Raw genomic sequence first — 17,968 nt, 5'->3', positions numbered from 1 at the left:
TTAGTGCAAGAGGCTGTTGGTTCTATTCCCACACCAGGTGCATAAATTAATTTTCCAGTATAGAGACTGCGCAGCAGCACTAGGGAATGTGCCGTCCTTTGGATTAAATGTTAGACAGAGGCTCCAGCTGCCTGAGTTGATGGTAGCTCAGGTGGATGTAAAAGATCTCAGAAGCACTCGTCAAAGAGATTACCCTGGCCAAATTTATTCTGGTCAGTATGAGTACCACGTTGGGTCTCCCCTGAAAGGAGGCCACTGGCCTAGTGGAACTAACCCAGTGAATAAAGTGTAAATAAAGAAATGCTCCCAATCCAAATCATCCTTTACAGACATGACACTGTTTTGCTAAGCTCCATCCCCCACACCAGCAAACTACATGTCTGGAGTGATGGTGCTACTAAGTTAAAACTGACAAACTGCTCATTTCTAAAGAACCACTATTAAAATTTAAGAAAATAAAGGAACTGTTGCATCACTGCACCGAGACTCAAAGGATTCCACTGCATGTAATGTCTCGTAATTTATTTGTGAAAATTTTCACTTCCTATACGTATCTGGTGAACAAGTTTCATTTTTTTTTTGCTTACCAAATGCACAAAACAAAAAATATTTTAGTGAATGTGAGAGAAAAAAATAAATACATATTTCATATTTTATCATATGTTATGACAATGAAAATAAAGAGAGATAAATACGTGGCATGATTTTTCCAGCAGCAATAATCCCACAAACTGATAAACTCCAATCCTTTTCCTTATGGTACAATTCAGTCAAAACTATTATTTCTTTTCTTATCTGACAACATAGAGACATTAAAAACACTAAGAATAGACCTTGAAATGGGTCCAGAGAGACTTAATTCCTTGGACTATATGAAGCGATACATGATGGAGCTCTCGGGACTGTGTGTCCCAGGCCACCTTCTCTAGAGAAGATGCCACAATACAAAACAGAAGTCAACTGACTTTAATAATTGGCTTCATGTTTGGTATTATTCAAAGGGGATACAATATTTGTCAGCCTGGAATGATAACGGTTGACAAACCATCAAACTTCACCAGAGATGGTCAGCAGCTGCCCCCTCCCCACTTTGGAATATTGGCTCAAATTCTGTCCACCACCATTGTGCCCTTTTTAGGCACTGCCAACCTGATAAACCATCTGACATAGCTAAATCAATCCAGGATAAACCTAAATGTGTTACTGCTCAATGCCATGAGCGTCTAACAGAAAAGCCCACTCTCTGAAAGCACTTCTCATTCTGGACAGCATAGATGTTTGTGTGGTTACCCAAACATGTGCAGCCTAGCAGTGCAGAGCTATAATGTCTTCCACACATTTAGAACAGCTACTGCACAGGTAGAGACAAAATTCAGAGGTGTCTCAATTTACATCAAAAATAAATTAACCTTAGCCGCTGTGGTGGCATAGAGGGATAAAGCCCTGACTATACCCCAGGTTCAGTAAGCAGCTTTGGCAACTGAAGGAGGGTCAGGGAAGGGATGAGCGTGCCCATCCTACGTGGGAGGAAACTATGATATACTTCCCAAGGGGTGGCATGGTCCAAAGAGTGGAGTTGCCCTCAGATAAAAATCAAGAGTGGGGGTAGGGTAAGGAAGTAGGCAGGACATGAAAAAAAAAAAAAAAACACAACAGGCAGAAGCACAGATGATCTGATCCCCAGGGTGCTCTTAGGATCCACAACCAGCCCCAGCAATACTGGAGTAAGTCAGGGGATTAGAAAATAACTGGTAGACCCAGCATGGACATGGGCCACTGGGAGCGGGGCCAGTAAAGATAAGGTCTGAAGGGACCAAAAAAAAAAACCCCAGTAAAGCACACCTCAAAGCTGGTCAAGCAGTATGACACAGTTCAGCTTCTTCAAGTATAACTCGCCAAACCAAAGTCCCACACAATATCCTTGCACGTTACAGGTCCCAATCTATGACCCCGGAAACCCAGACCCTTACTTAAATGAACTGGAGTCACTCTTCAGTCAACCTAACACTATACTCATTGGAAACTTCAACAACCCCAGTATAAACTGGGAATATTTAGATTACCAAAAGTATGCAGGCCCAAAGATTCCTGGACTTTGTCAATACAACTGCCCTGGACTAGCTAGTCTGTACACCCTCTACATGTGCAAACATCCTTGAACTAGTCCTCACCAACATGGGAGGACACTGCACTTCCCCTGAGTGTAACATCCTTGCTGACCAATTTCATTGACTCTTCCTAGTTTGCAATTGTCTAAGAATCTTCAAATATACAAATCCTCCAGAAAGGCCTGCACAGACTGGTGTCAGAGTCATGATCTAAAACTCAGTACCAAGAAATGAATAGCAACTTTCAGGAGGACAGCTGCCTTTGTAAATTACTACACTGATAATTACTCCCCCCCCAAGAATAGACCCTGCAGTCAGGGATTTATGAACGCATGTAGACAGTGACTTGGCCTTTGACCATCATGTATCTACTGAAGTAAGGAAATAATTCTATGTTGTGTGACTTGTAAGGGTATGGCATCCAGGTCCCACTATGTCATTATTCTGTTGCACTCTGCCCTCATTAGACCAATCAGAGTACAATGCCCTCTTCAGTATATACTTGATCAGCAATCTGCAAAAACTAGAAAGTCCACAAAGGTTCCTCACAAAAAGAATGGTGTAGACAACATGTCCTATGTGAACTGCTTCAAAGCCCTATCCTTATAGTCGGTCTTCTACACACTGCTGACAGAGCTACGTTTGGCCTACAAAGCATCCTCTAAAGCTGCCCTGATGGACATGTTGCACATCCGCAAAACAAACAGCAAAACAAACAGCATCAGAAATACCTGGTCTAAGGACCTAAACCTCAGACAACATAAGATATGTTGGCAGATCAGGTATATGTCTAAGATATTAACCCCCTCTCTGGGGCAGGCTTCCAATGCATGTGAAGCAGAGTTCGTCCTGGACTTATTAAAGCACAACTTAGACCATTGGACGGGGAATCAAGTTTATCCCTGGTCTGGCATCTATGTTTCTATTAGAAAGAGGAAGCTGATAAATGCTCGGCCGCTGTTGCCCAAGCTACACCCCTTATAAAATGAGTGGTATCTTAACCTGTCCAATGCATCTGGGAAACATGGTTAGGCTTACAAAGGCCCTCCATGGTCATTAGTCTAGTAATGATCCATGAACCTATTCATGGTACACCTTATGTAATAGCAGTACACATAAATATTGCATCCTTCTACCCTAAGATGGCTGATTTGCAATGGAATACAAAAGACAAAAATTGGTACCATAGGAAGCTGAATGAGGCAGTACAGATACGTTTGCAGTGTTTTCCCACATCTACAACACATTAAAATATTACCAAAAACAGAATGCAGCAGTGCATTACCCAATTCTCTTGTTGTATATGACTAAACATAAGGACTACAAAACATGCCAACCTCAACCTATTACGTGATGAAATATCAAAATCACTTATGTCTGCACCTTCCCTGACCTTAACTCAACAAGCTTCACTAAGGAATTCTACACCCACTTAGAAAAGTGCATAGAGCTACTAGTCAATACCAGAACCAAGTACAAACACTAGTGTAGATAAATTACACAACAAAACTCTTTAAATTATTTGGTAAATCCAAAACCTTTCTTCTCAAGGATAATATCAAAAGCATTACAGAAAAATGAAGAACACATTAGGTCCACTAAAGGAGCTCATGCACTTAGTCTGGCATCTGAAGCCAAATATAATTATACATCCCTCTTTACTATATTGGAAACTAAGAAACAATACCCTATAGTACTCGGAACATACTCATAAGGGAGCCTCCTATTCTAACACAACTGACATTGCCAATATCCACACAAACAAATTCTCCTGAGACTTTTATTCAAAGCCAAGAAATATCCGAATCCCTTCTATCTAAAGAACATTTACTGAAAGTGCTAACCAAGACTAACAGATACTTCCCCCATGGACCCTGAATATATACTTGGTTACTTCAGCTAATAATGGTACTCACCTTGCAGACACACTCAAAGTGGTTTACTTAAGTTTAGCTACTGTTTTTTCCCCGAGGAGTGGAACACAGCAGTTGTGATGCTCCTCCAAAAATGGCGGCCTTAAAATTGATGTAGGTAATTACAGACCTATCAGCCTTACAAGCTCAACTGCAGAGCTATGGCATGTACTGTAACCAGCTTGATAAATCATTAAATCATTAGAATTGACCCCCAGTCGTTTTGGCTTTGTGACAGGTAGATCCGGGTTATGGAGGCGGTAGACAGTAGTCATGCAGTACAAGCTGTATCATGATCTGGCCAAAGCCTTTGACACCATTCTCCATGTTGACACAGTGCAAAAGATAACAGCTTTAAAATGTGACCCATACGTGGCAAGATGGATACAAAACTGGCTAAAAGAAAGTATCCAGACAGTACAAACTGCAGTTGCCTCATTAGAAAATTTGAGGGTGAACAGCAGTATCCCTCAGAGCACAGTACTGAGAATTTCCTTTTTGGCACTTACTTCTCAGACCTCCAAGCAGTGATTTAAGACCTCTGGCTAACAAAGTTTACAGATGATTGCAAATTAGGTGCTGTTGTTAAGTTGCTCGGTGACACCCAAACACTCCAGAATGATCTCTCCCTACTAATCTCTTGGTGTACAAAAATATGCTCAAACAAAACGTTAGGCATCATCATCACATTTGATACAATACCCCCTCCCTCATCTTTCTGTCTAGGCAAAACGCCTCTACAAAATGAAAACATTATTCAGGACCCAAGAACTTGGGTTGATAGCTACCTCTCTTTTGACAACCGCGTTACGACACTTGTCCGGAAATCCTTTAATTAAGCCCAGCTAATCACCAAATGAATACCATCATTGTCTAAAGAGGCAATCACTCCTTTATAATCAGCATTAATCAGGTCAATTATAGAGCACAATGTTCACTTTGAGACTTATCTCACTAAACATACTGAATAATTAGAAAGAACCCCCCCCCCCCCCAGGCTCTTTTCCAAAAATATCATATACCTAAATTTCCTGAGCTACCAAGACGGTCTAGAAGCTTTATTCCTTTATTCAGTGTCTTACACACTTTGAGAGAATATCTGTCTCACTTAATGAGCCACTAGAGGCCCGAATGTCCTTGACCTCCTGTTTCTCTGCAAGTCCAACATCTCCACCAATACTAGAAGCAGTAACCTAAATCTTTACCAACAGATAAACAGAACATGGTGGAGGGACAAGCTTATAATACAGCAACTCCCAAACCCCTGAAATAAAGCTCACCTGAATGTTACGCAGTGTGACTCCCACATAAACTAGATGACTGGATGGGCATCCACAAATTTACTCCAGGACTGACCAGTATGGCCTTCCTGGAGAATGGATATGCAAGCCTAAGGGAGGGTCCTGGCAAGAACAGAACGGTCATGAGACTCAGTGGCCTTGGAATAACTATAACTTTATTACATCCTGACTGCACACAGACAAGAGAGACACTGATGTCAATTTGTAAAAACTTGTCAACGTGATCAGTATCGGTCATTCAGGACTCTAATGTTAAGTCTTCGCTATACACAGGACTCAGGCTAACCAATAAATTTGGAACTGGAATCTGTAACATATACCTAAAGAGAACTACTGAAAAAAATTAAATTACACAACAGCCGATTCAAATTTCTGATTTGTCACCAACCTTTCTGCAAACCAAACTAGAAGCTTAATGCACACGTATGTTTCTATCTCAGTTAAGTGCTTCTCAAACGATGTAAGCTCAGGCCAACCACTGAAGGCACAAGAGCTGACAAGTCTCACTCCTTCTCAGTCAGTAGGCATATTCGGGTTTATATTATAACAGCGAACACTTAAAATAGCGAACGCTGTATAATCGACCCCAAAAAAACAAAAAACAAAATTCCGAACAAACAGAACAGTGATTTTTTTCCCAGGGGAAAAAAAAATCGCTGGTCCACACACACACACAAAAAAAAAAGGAAATAAACCCAAACACAAAATAAAATGGGGGGCTTCATCCCCTCATGTGGGGAGCTGTGCCTCTACACCCTCCTACTTAAAACACACCAACTCTTGAGATCAGACCACAGTGGAAGAAACGGCAAAGTCCCGAAAATGGCCCAGTGATTTTTTTCCCCCTGGGAAAAAAAAAAAGAAAAAGAAAAAATTTGCTGTTCGTGTCTTCAGGATTTTGCCGTTTCGACATTTAGCTGTCGATTAAACAGCGTTCGCTACATTAAACGTTTGCTTAATTAATAGGGAACTGGAGTATTCATGGGTTACTATCCTTCTGCATTTAGTTTGTTCCTACACAAAAAACATGTGTTAACATTTTAGATATGCATTTTAACACTAGCTGGATCTGAATTTCATCACTCACATTCCACATCCGCATAATTAGAAGTTTTACTCTAACCACTTGTGTCCCTCAACTATTACTCTGCTATCACATGCTAGGATTTTCTGCTGATGCTAATACTTTCTACTGACACTTCTAAATCAACATGCAAGATACTCAGAAGATCTTGCCTTACCCCTTCTTTATCTGCAGTCATCACACTCCTGCTACTATGACTTCTCTTCTGTATCTCTTCCCAACATATTTAGGGAAAGCTTTCTGTCCATCCTAAGTGTTCAAGGCAATCTTTCGCCACTGTTCCAAGCAATTTTCAGCACCTTCTTTTTAAGCATTCAAATGCACAGTTTAATTTTCAAACCTTTTAAATTTTTACATGCTTTTCTCTTTTCTGTTCTGATAAAAAAGTGACCACATCCCGTAAATTATACCTTCAAAGATACTTAACAGAAAACATCAGTGGATGCAAGGATAAGGCTAAAGCTTACTGACACTTCAACTGTGAGCCTGAGTTATACTTGAGGCCCACAAGCTCGGACACAGATAAATCGTTCTAGGACGCCAAGCCCACTCACCAATACGGCCTCGGACAAGCAATTCTCTGAGATGTCACTTTGCAGATGAGAAGACAGTTACAAGGACACCGGACATATTTTTTTCCAGGGGGAGCGTTCTTGATGGGCTGGAAAGCAAAATACAAAGATTCCTTACTGGCAGGGTAATAGGTTTGGTACCGTACTGCATAAACATTTCATTCTTCACATGTGTTTTACTACATGTTGATATGAACACAGACATGCACACACACATGCACACACACACACGCACACAGACACACACACAGACACGCTCACACACACACCAAAGAAGGTGATTAAGTGGACCCTGTAAAACACATGCCAGAAATCAGAAACTTCAATATTTTTAGCAATTCTGACCAAAAACAAACATTGTTACTGAAAAAGGGTTACACAGACAGCACCCAAAGGAGTCAAACTACATTTAAAGCTGTCCTTTTACTGTTTCCTATATAAAAAAATAAAGTCTGTCAGTTTATTTTAATGCATCTCTCTCTCACACATTAATGTATGCTGCTCAGGGCTTACTGACAGTTTGTTGCAATAATAGCTCTGACTGGCACAGGTCCAGAATTCCCACATGATGGACTTGACTCATGTTCACTTTAGGGATTTCATGCCATTTCCTTTTTTGCTACACCATCCTGTTATTTACATTTCTGTGGTTGGATTTTTACTGAAAATATGAAGATATGTACAGGCTTAAAAGTGGCAAGAACAGAATTCTTAATTTCTGGAGCTTACAAAAAGCTGTTGAGACAGTCAGAAAAAAAAAACAACAGAATTACTGTTTACCATCCAATATCCTCATTGCTCAATTTAAATAGTAGTAGGAACTACAATGTTATTTTTGTTCTGTCACACCTCTGTATGGAATATCTTATAAATTCAGCCAGACAAGTGACACTTAAGACCCTCAGCTCTGACTAAATAAATGCATTGACAAGATTAGTTTAACATCCAAAACAATAGATTTGGGTAATCCCTTGCTGGTATTCCTTTTTGAGAAACTTAGACCAGTCAAACAAATGATATATTTATGCAGAATATATGACTTATTTAGTTATTTATTTACATTTGTTGACCGGGAATGTCCGACTGGACGCAGGTCCATTTTCAGCAGAGGCCCGGGGAGAAAAGCTCCACAAATTAAAATATTACAGACATAGTTACAGAGTAAGAATCCTAGCAATTAAAATATTACAAACATAGTTACAGATGAAGAACATAGTACATTCAATAGATAACTAGCATCTGTTCTATCCATGAAGTCACAGCAGATATTAACAACTGTTACAATAAGAAGTTACTGCCATATAATAAGTAGATAGGCATGGAAGTATCAGAGCTTGCTGTAATCAAAGGTAGTTTGTGGGGTGGAAGAGAGGTAGACAGTAGATGGAGTGGGAAATGTTAGAGGGGAGAGTTACAAGGGCATAGCCAGCATGTTTTAGGTGCGCTTTAAGTAAAGCTTTGAAGTGGGTGCATGATGGTAGAGAGGTTATTGTGGGGTGGGGGGGTCCATAACTTGGCTATAGCGCTGGAGAATAGTGCTTCTCCAGCAGTGTTATTGGCTCTAGTAACCTGTAATTGATTTTTGTTGCTGGATCATAGTGGTCTGGTGGTGAGATAGGGTTGGAGTAGATATTGGAGGGAATGGGACCTTTAGAGGACGGTTAACCAGTTTGTGGGCGACTGTGAGTTGATACCATTGAAGGAGGTGAGGGAGTTCTAGCCAGCCTAGTTCAGTAAGTGAGAGACAGTGGTGACTGTGGTAGGATGCCCTGATGGCGAATTAGGCGATTTTGTTGCAGCAGGTCTCAAGTTTATTTAGATCGCATTGCCTTAAGTTGGTAAATATTGAAGAGGCATAAAGTAGGGTGGAGATAAGGTGGGAATTTACAACTGAAATCCTAGCTGCTTTGGTGAGGAGTTGCTTATTTCTGTATAAGGCACCTAGTTTTTGGTTGACTTTGTTTATGGTCATGGATATGTGAATGTCAAATCTGAGATTGTTGTCTATTTCAACTCCTAGCAATTTGATGTGATCTGTTGGGTGGATAGTGGTGTTCTCTTTTGCTGTGATGTTAAAGTGAGAGTTGTTTTGAGTATGTTTGGTGGGTTCGAAGATGAGTTTAGTTTTGTTTGGGTTGAGTATTACTGGGCATCAGATAGCCAAGTTTCAACAGAGGAAAAGGCATGCTTTGTGACCTTTTGCAGTTCGGGTAGGGACTGGGCGGAGCAAATGATGGTTGACTCATCTACATATTGTATGAGTGTGCCATGTTTGGTGGTAGAGGCTAGATTACTGGTGAAAATAGAGAAGAGTAGGGGTCCAAGGATGGATCCTTGGGGAACACCAACAGAGACAGGTAGTTGGGGAGATATGTCATTTTGTCATACAACAGATTGCTGGCAGTCAGACAGGTAACTTTGAAACCAGTTGGTGACTGATTGTGAGAAGGATAAGTTATTGAGTACAGAGAGGAGTTGTTTGTGTGGGACCATGTCAAATGCTTTAGATAGGTCTAGGAAAGTAGCAGAGGAGAGGTGGCCATTGTTTTTATGGTGAAGGATAGTGTTAGTAAAAGAGAGTAAGGCAGTGGTGGTGCTATGGTTTGGTCGGAAACCATGTTGAGTATTAGAAAGGAGGTTGTTAGTAAGGAGGTAGTCTGAGATTTGAGAGTGAATGCATCTCTCTAGTATTTTGGAGAGTGGACATAGAATCTCTATGGGGTGGTAGTTAGTTATTTCTGTGGAGGGGCCACCTTTGTGAAGGGGAATGATGTGTGATATTTTCCATAGTGTAGGGATGTAGCATTCTGACAGAGATCGGTTAATCAAGATGGATACTGGGTAGGCTAGGGCGTCAGCTGCAATTTGTAGGAATTCACTTTAGAGGTTGTCTGCTGCTAACTTTGTGGGTTTAAGTTTAGTTAAGAGTTTTCTTATGTTGGAGGTAGGAATGGGAGAAAATGAGAACAGTGTGGGGAGATTACTGGGTGAAGGTGTGGGGTGTAGGGGGGGGGTTGTGTTGTCTACTTAGTGATAGTACGGTTTGTGTGAAGTGTTTGTTGAATGAGGTAGCAATATTTTCTGAGGAGTGAGGAATGTTAGGTGTAGCGGTATTGATTTTACCTGGGTGGAGGATGGAGTTTATGGAGGTCCAGAATTGTTTGGGGTTGTGTTGGGAGGAGTTGAGGGCAGACTGGTAGTATTGGATTTTGTCCTCCTTTATTAGCTTTTTGACTCTATTACGTAGTTCTAGGAATTTCTGTCTAGCTGAGCGGGTTTAGGTTTTGCGGCAGTGTTCCCAGGCTTTATCTCGGTTTTTCATTTCTGACCTAGTGGTTTTCTGTAGCCATGGGGAGGGTTGGGCTTTGGTTCTGGTAAGTCTTATGGGGGGCATGGTTATTTAAGATGCTTAGGAAGGTTGTATTGAAAAATTGGACAGCGTCATCCAGGTTGAGGTAATTTAGAGGGTGCCAGTTACATTCTTTGAGGGATGAGATGAATGTGATTGGGTTAAAGTGTAGTTTTTTATGTATCTGACGGTAGAGGACCGGTTTAACTTGGTGTAGGTGTTTTTTGAGTAGGAATGTTGGGGAATGATCACTGAGGCTATCTGATAGGCAGCCTGCTATACAGGACTGGGGAATCTTGCTGACTAGTATCCAATATTCATTTAGTTTTATTGCAAGGTACTAACTACTGCAAAGTAACTCAATATTTTAAAGGAAGAAATCGAGATTAATAGTCACCACAATTAACACAAAATGATACAGCGGCCGTGATGGTGCAGCAGTTAGTGTTGATGCCTCACAGCAAGAGGGTCTCCGGTTCAATTCTCAGCTGGGATGCTTTCTGTGTGGAGTTTGGATGTCCTCACTGCAGTCTCATGGTTATCCTCTGGGTGCTCTGGTTTCCTTCCACATTCCAAAAACATGCAGTAGGCGGACTGCACACTCTAAATTGGCCGCAGGTGCAAGTGTGTGTGTGTGTGTGTGTGTGTGTGTGTGTGTGTGTGTGTGTGTGTGTGTGTGTGTGTGTGTGTGTTAGTGAGTAATATAGATGAACTACATTGGCAGGGCTAGCCACCCAGCAGTGTAAACCTTGGCTTGTCATTGTTGAAGTGACAACTCGACCCCATGTGCAAAACAGGAAAAGGGGTTGAAGATGGATGGACGGACATGACATTTCAACAGCAATAATACACAACAGCACATTAATGAAGCCATACTCCGCAAACTAGCCAACATCTTAACAGTTAATGTACTTAGCTGATCACGTAACTGTAAAATTCATGAAATGTCATATATTGTACACAGTCTGAGAACTACACGTAATCTATGATTTTATGTTATCCATGGAATTGGACACATTTAAACTTGATCTCGGAGTGTAGGAGAACATATCTGAAATTAACTTTTTTCACACAAAAAGGTGTTCCATTGCACCTTTATGCACACAAACACTATTTTGTGTGAAAAGAAAAGTTCAGTTTGCTGCATTAAAAAAAAAGTTTTAAAGTTTACTTCCAACAGCAGAAGAATAAGCATACAAAGCTGTATTTATGGTGTTACCATTAACGGGCAGGTAAGAGGCACTTATGTCACTTTGGGTTCCAACTTGTAATTATACCGGGTTAGAGTGGGTAAGTAATTATGAATTAGCTCTGCAAATTAAGTCTTGGTTTCAGAAGCAATTTTTACAATTATTTATAAAACAGTATGAAACAAGCTTTTGTTTTTACATGAAAAAGTGTTTGCAAGCATAATGTAGTCTTTAATAGATATAATTAAAGTTAGCAAATAATAAAAACCAACACTTAAACTGGTACCAAAGAAAAAGACTTAAAACCAAAAGCAATAAAGGTACCACAGACAAAGGAATCCAACAGCTCAAATGTAGATGTCACTTCTGGACCTCAGCAATCTGAATAAGTCTGCTGCCCAAACGAAATTCCAGATGGTCACGGTTCAGTCCTTTCTCCCTTTTCTAAGGGAAGGTGATTGGATGTGCTCGAGAGATCTGCGGGACACATATTACCACATCAAAATGGCAAATGCTCCAGGAGTCTACTTCGCTTCCGGCTACGGGTCAATCACTACCAATTTCATGCCCTGCCGTTCGGACTCTCTAGAGCCCCCAGAGTGTTCACAAAGTGCAAGGCAGTGGTCGCAGCTCACTTGAGGCTATAAGGATTCTGGGTGTTTCCATATTTGGATGATTGGCTCCTTACTGCCCCCACCAAGCATCTTCTGGTAACAACCCTGCAATACACTTTTTCCCTGGCGAGGTTTTTGGGGATAACGATAAACTGGGAGAAATCAAACCTTGCTCCAACTCGGAACATAGAATTCATTGATGCGATCTTCGACACCTGTTCTTGTCTGGTGTCTCTCCCAGCTCACAGACTTCAGAGATTGAGGCTCCAACTCCCGGTGATACTCTGTCAAAACAAAGCCTCAGCAAGGGAGGTTCTTCAGGTTCTAGGATCCATGACAGCTTCCATACCAATAGTGCCTCTTGCGAAACTACATATGCGAATACTTCAATGGCTTCTGCTATCTCAACAGTTTCCGAATTACCACCCTCTATGCTTTCAAATTCAGATAACCAAGCAGGACCTTCTTTGGTGGATAAAGACAGACACAGAACCTTGGAGCCGCCCATTCCATCCCCCAACCTAAGGCCATTTTGACCACAGGTGCTTCCTTGATAGGGTGGGGGGGCATTTCCAGGGGAAGACAGTCCAAGGCGCATGTTCCACTTTGGGGGCCAACCTGCATATCAGCGTTCTAGAACTGAGAGCGATGCTGTTAGATTTGCAAGCATTCGAATCTGTTCCTCCTTCTAGAATGATCACAATTCAATCAGACAACATGTCAGTAGTCTGGTATATCAACAAGCAAGGAGGAACCAAGTCCTACCCACTGTGTCGAGAGGCCATGAGAATTTGGCAGTGGGCGATAGCTTCCAACTGTTTTCTGATAGCAATGCATATCCCTGGGAATTCCAACATGACTGCAGACAAGCTGAGCAGATGGATTCTCCTGCCACACGAGTGATCCCTCAACCCCGACGTAGTAGCAAAGATTTTCGGCTGTTCGGGCCAGCCTTGCTGCGACCTATTCGCCTCCCCGATAAACAACAAATGCAGCAGCTATTTTGCCCTATTCCCCCCACAGGGGGAGTCCCCGAGGGATGCTCTGATTCACGATTGGCCCACGGGACTGCTATATGCCTAAACCCCATCCCTCTGATTTCCCAATTCATAAAGAAAGCTATTCGGTTGAAATACAATGTGAGCGTCATAGCCCTCTTTTGGCCTTGACAGGTTTGGTTCCCTTTCCTTCGGCCTCATCTATTATATCGACTGTGGATTCTGGACCCTTTTCCAGACCTCATTTCTCACCCCCAAGGGTTGAGTCATCTGAACCTATCCAGTTTCAAGCTGACAGCTTGGTTTCTCCACTTTCATTAATCACCAGGCAGAATAACCTTCCCTCACCTGTATGTGCCATTATCCTGGCCTCTCACAAACCATCCACCAGAAGACTATATCTAGACAAATGGAAGAGGTTCTCTGTTTGGTCTAACAAAATGAGGCTAGATTCATACTCGGCTCTAGTTATAGCAATTTCACAACATCTGTCAAAATTCTTCGAAGATGGAGCTGCAGCTTCTACCATACGAGTACATCTAGCGGCTTTCTCTAACTTTCATGATGGGGTGGATAGTTCTCCCCTCATCTCGCTACGGTTATGCAAAACCTTTCTTAAAGGCCTCTCCCACATTAGGCCTCCAATCAGACAACCTATAGAGCCATGGAACCTCACGTTAGTTCTTCAATCCTTAACTCAACCCCCTTTTGAACCTGCAGCGAAGTGTGACCTCACATTTTTATCTTGGAAGTCCCTTTTCCTGGTAGCCATCATGTCAGACAGACAAATTTCAGAGCTTCAGGCATTATGCATTAAAAGGCCTTATTGAATCTTCCGGAAGGACAGAGTATCACTCTGGACAAACCCATCTTTTCTCACCAAAGTTATTTCAGATTTTTCCATCAATCAGACCACTGATTTGCCAGTATTTTTCTCAAATTTTACTAATAAAGGGGAATACTGTCTACGTTCTTTGGATGTACACAGGCAACTGAGATTTTATTTAGACAGAACCAAATCAATACATAAAACTGACCGACTTTTCATTTCCTTCTCTGGACCTTGAATGGGAAATTCTGTCTCCAGGGTCACTATCAAAATGGCTAAGGGACTGCATATGCTGCATCCATTCACTTGCAAAAAAACCTATACCACAGAATGTTAAAGCCCACTCTGCCAGATCTATGGCAACGTCTGTAGCCTTCCATGCGAGAAACTCTATGGATGATATTTGTGCAGCAGCCACATGGGCTAACCCCCACACTTTTATTATTCATTACAAACTGGATGTGGTCTCCAGAGGGAGAGCTGCCTTTGGCTCAGTGGTGCTCAGGAACGTTCTTCCATAAGTTCCAAGGAACACAAGGTAGCTGGGGATTCTGTCTCATCAGTGATGAATGGAAAGAAGATTAACAACAGCAGATAAAGAAGTTACGTCTTACCATAACGTTCCAACTGTGTTGTTGATCTTCTTTCATTCATTTCTTCCCACCCTCCTTCCCCCTCCAAAGGCTCCTGGGGGATACTTTGGGTCCAAGTGGTGAGTCAGGGCATTTGTGCAGATGTGGCCTCTGCTTTACTAAAACTGGGTAAACTCGATCACAGGTCAGGGAGAAGGGCACTATGAGTAATAGCTTAGCACGAGAGCTTTTTGGCTGGCACGAGCTTGGTATTAGGCCGATGTGGTACCGAACTAATCAGTGATGAATGGAAAAAAGATTAACAACATCAGATTGCAGGTTACATGTGACACTCCTTAACGATTTCATTATGTTTACTGTATGATCCTATTAACAACAAATCTGATGTTATCCTAGACACCACTCATCATGTATGGGTATAGGATCCAACATCGGATCCGAGCCGGCACACTTAGACAACACCCAACACCTTAGCTCAAGCTCCTCCCCTCCCATAATGCACTGCTGCCCTCTAACCCCTCAGATCTCATTTGCCGTGTGTACCATCCCGATGCAGATTACTCAGTTCCTCAGGTTTATCCAGGTTTCTGACAAGTAGGTTTTGTTTTTGGGGTTTTCCTTCTTTCTTGCTTTATCTTATTAGAGTTCTGTCTTAAATAGTTTGTTAGTGTTCCATATTCCCCTCCCCTACCACTGGTTCATTTGGTTTTTGGCTCCCTTTTTTCAAGGGTTAGTTAGCGTAGTGGAATATCTGTTTATTCCTTTCGTCACATTTACTGGTATTTTTGGTTTTCTCGCTATCTCTTGTGCCTGTTGGTGTGATTTTGGTTTCGACGGATCTCAGTGTTTTTTGGCCTTTGTGCCTGTTTGGGCTCTTCTTGTGGTATCAGTTGCCCTTTCCTTCCTCCATGTCAGAGAAACCTTTTGGTTTAAAGAGATGCTCCTCGTGCGGTCGGAAAATGCCTGTTCCTGACTCGCACAAGGAGCGCCTCTACTGTCTCGGTGCCGGCCATCTGGAGGTTGAATATGGCATTTGCACCGCATTCAACCTCCAAGCTCTGGTCAACTGCTGGAATAAGTTGCTGTCAAAAGGCTTGATTCAGGGGGTCCCCTTGGTCAAGGAAACTTGGACAAAGTCAGGGCCCTCTGGCCATAAAAGAAAGGGTTCCCCTTTTTCCTCCTCAGGGGAGGCTCCTTCTGAAAACTAGGCTGTCGGATCCCAGATTTGACTCCATTCTTAGCAGTGTCGGATCCGAGGGTCTCAGATCAGAGAACCTCTAGAGAATAGACACCTGGATCCAAGGCCTCCGGTTCCAGGTCTTTGGATCCAAGGATTCTTTAGTTGCCTTCCAGATCCAAGGCTTCCGGATCAAAGCCTTTGGATTTGAGCAAGACCAAACTTGTCACAGAACTGATCCTTTCGGATCCAAAGGTTTTGAGAGTTCCTTCCTTGGATCCTTATGTTTCCTCAGATCTGATACGGTTGGATTAGAGACCTGTGAGGGATCCTATTGTTGTGGATGGTTTTCCTTTGGATCTTTCAGGAGGGGATCACTTGCTTACCCCTCCTTGCAGGGCCCGTTCTCCAGACTATCGGAGAAGATCCTTAGGGTCAGGACACGGGTCTCCGGCTAGGTCCTCCATTTCTTCCCGATCCTTGAGGAACATCCTTCCATCTGACATGGACAGGAAGATGTGGTCCTTCCTGAAGGCCCAAATCAAGTTGGGGCTTTTGGTTTTGGGAGCCTTCTCCCACTCCTCGCCTACCTTCTCCTTGTTCGACCACAAAGCGATTGGACTTAGGGAGCTGGTACATCTTGTGGTGGTGGTGGGGGTTTCTGGGACGTCTTTTTTTCCTTCCCCATCACAGTCTATGGCCAGTTCTATTCCCTTTCCCCTGGGACAGGCGGGTCCACCGGTCTGGGTTGACACTCCAGAGTCCGTGGGGGTTGGGTTGGGTCCGGGCTTGTCGAACTGCTCTCTGCCCTCATTGCTTAGGCTCTCAATAGCTCCGGATTGGTCTGTTCCAGAGGGTTGGAGGTACTGGCGGGGTCTGCTCCTTCCTCTGTTGTGGTGTTATCAGCGAGGGATGGGGCTTCGTCAAGTCCCTCCACTTTCTGAGCAGTGGAAAAGATCTCTCTCTGCTACCAGAGTAGCCTCCCCTGCTCGACGTGCTCCATCTCAGCCCCAGGATTTGGACAGACCTTCTCATCCTGCTCCTGGTCAGCCCATCCGAGCTAGACTCTAGGGCAAGTTACCTTGAGGACATGGATATCAATGAGGGGAGGCAGGTCCCCAAGGTCACCGCCCAATGATGTATCCCTTTGGGGACATACTGGAGATTCTGAAGGCCAAGGTCAGTGTGTCTGAGCAGGCCATGTTTCTGGAGGCTTTCGGTATTGGCCCATCTACCTCTTGGGTGTCCCTCCCCGCTGACACCTTGATCAACCTTATCACCAGCAGGGCTTGGAAGGAACCCAATACAGTGGAGCCAGTACCTAAGAAGCAGACAAGTTTCTGAGCCCTCCATCAGACAAGGTCTTTTGGTCCAAGGCTGTCCCACTTGATGCGATTGTGGTGGATGCCGCCACCAAGAAAGAGTTGGCGAAACAGAGTTCATCTGTCCATCCTCCCAATTGTGAATCAAGAGCATTGGACAGATTCGGAAAGCTGATGTTCACTTCTGCTTCCTTTAACCTGCGAGCATTAAACTAACTGACACATTTCACTTGTCTTCAGAAGGACTTGATAAAGGAGCTTACCACTTCCCTCTGAGTCCATGCCTGTGGACTGTTTCTCCCAAGCTGGCATCTCTTACAGCCATCGCTAATTCATCCATGAGGTTGATATCCAATGCTGCTGAGGGTTCCTCATGGGCGGCAGGCACAGTCTCTGCCAATATGCATCATGCCAGGCTTTGGTTATACAGGTTTGAGGAGGCCTTTAAAGAGTCATTCACCAATGCCCCCTTTGATGGTTCAGCCCTCTTTGGACCAAGTGTCAAGAAAACTTTGACCCGCAGTGAGCAAGAAGGGAAGATACTGTCGGCCAAAGGGATCAAATTCTCTACTCCCCAGAGGTCCTTTTCCAAGACCCAATGAGGGAGCAAGAGGATGTGGTTCCATAAGTCGTAGTCTTCCTTTCAGGATGCAGAAAAGGATTACTCTTCTAGGGGACAGGGGAGAGGTTTCAATGGTCGACATCACCTAGGGGCAAAGGCGGCCTGCTGAGAAGCCCTTCCAGCACCCCTGAGGCTTGCCCAACTGTCCTTCCCTGGAGGAAGACATCATGTCTCATCAATGAGTGGTAAGAACTATATCCAGGAGTTACTATGTTTGCATTTCCAACCACCTCCCAAGAAAGAGAACTCTCCCAGATGTACCACCCTGTCAGAGAGAGAGAGTCAGCCCTCCTAAA

General features: G+C 43.1%; 1 protein-coding gene across 1 annotated transcript in view; it reads right to left on the bottom strand.

The window, feature by feature from the left end:
- The window catches only part of PIP4P1 (phosphatidylinositol-4,5-bisphosphate 4-phosphatase 1), a 530,596-nt gene that overhangs the window by 114,160 nt on the left and 398,468 nt on the right, over positions 1–17,968 (bottom strand). Inside the window, exon 3 of the mRNA XM_044057994.1 lies at positions 6,961–7,067. Within this exon, the coding sequence (XP_043913929.1) occupies positions 6,961–7,067 (107 nt within the window). The remainder of the gene's footprint in view (positions 1–6,960; positions 7,068–17,968) is intronic.

Source organism: Protopterus annectens, chromosome 16.part0, assembly GCF_019279795.1.
Source record: "Protopterus annectens isolate FY-2018-M chromosome 16.part0, PAN1.0, whole genome shotgun sequence".
NCBI classification, from domain to species: Eukaryota; Metazoa; Chordata; order Ceratodontiformes; family Protopteridae; genus Protopterus; species Protopterus annectens.
This window is presented reverse-complemented; position numbering and strand designations above follow the sequence as displayed.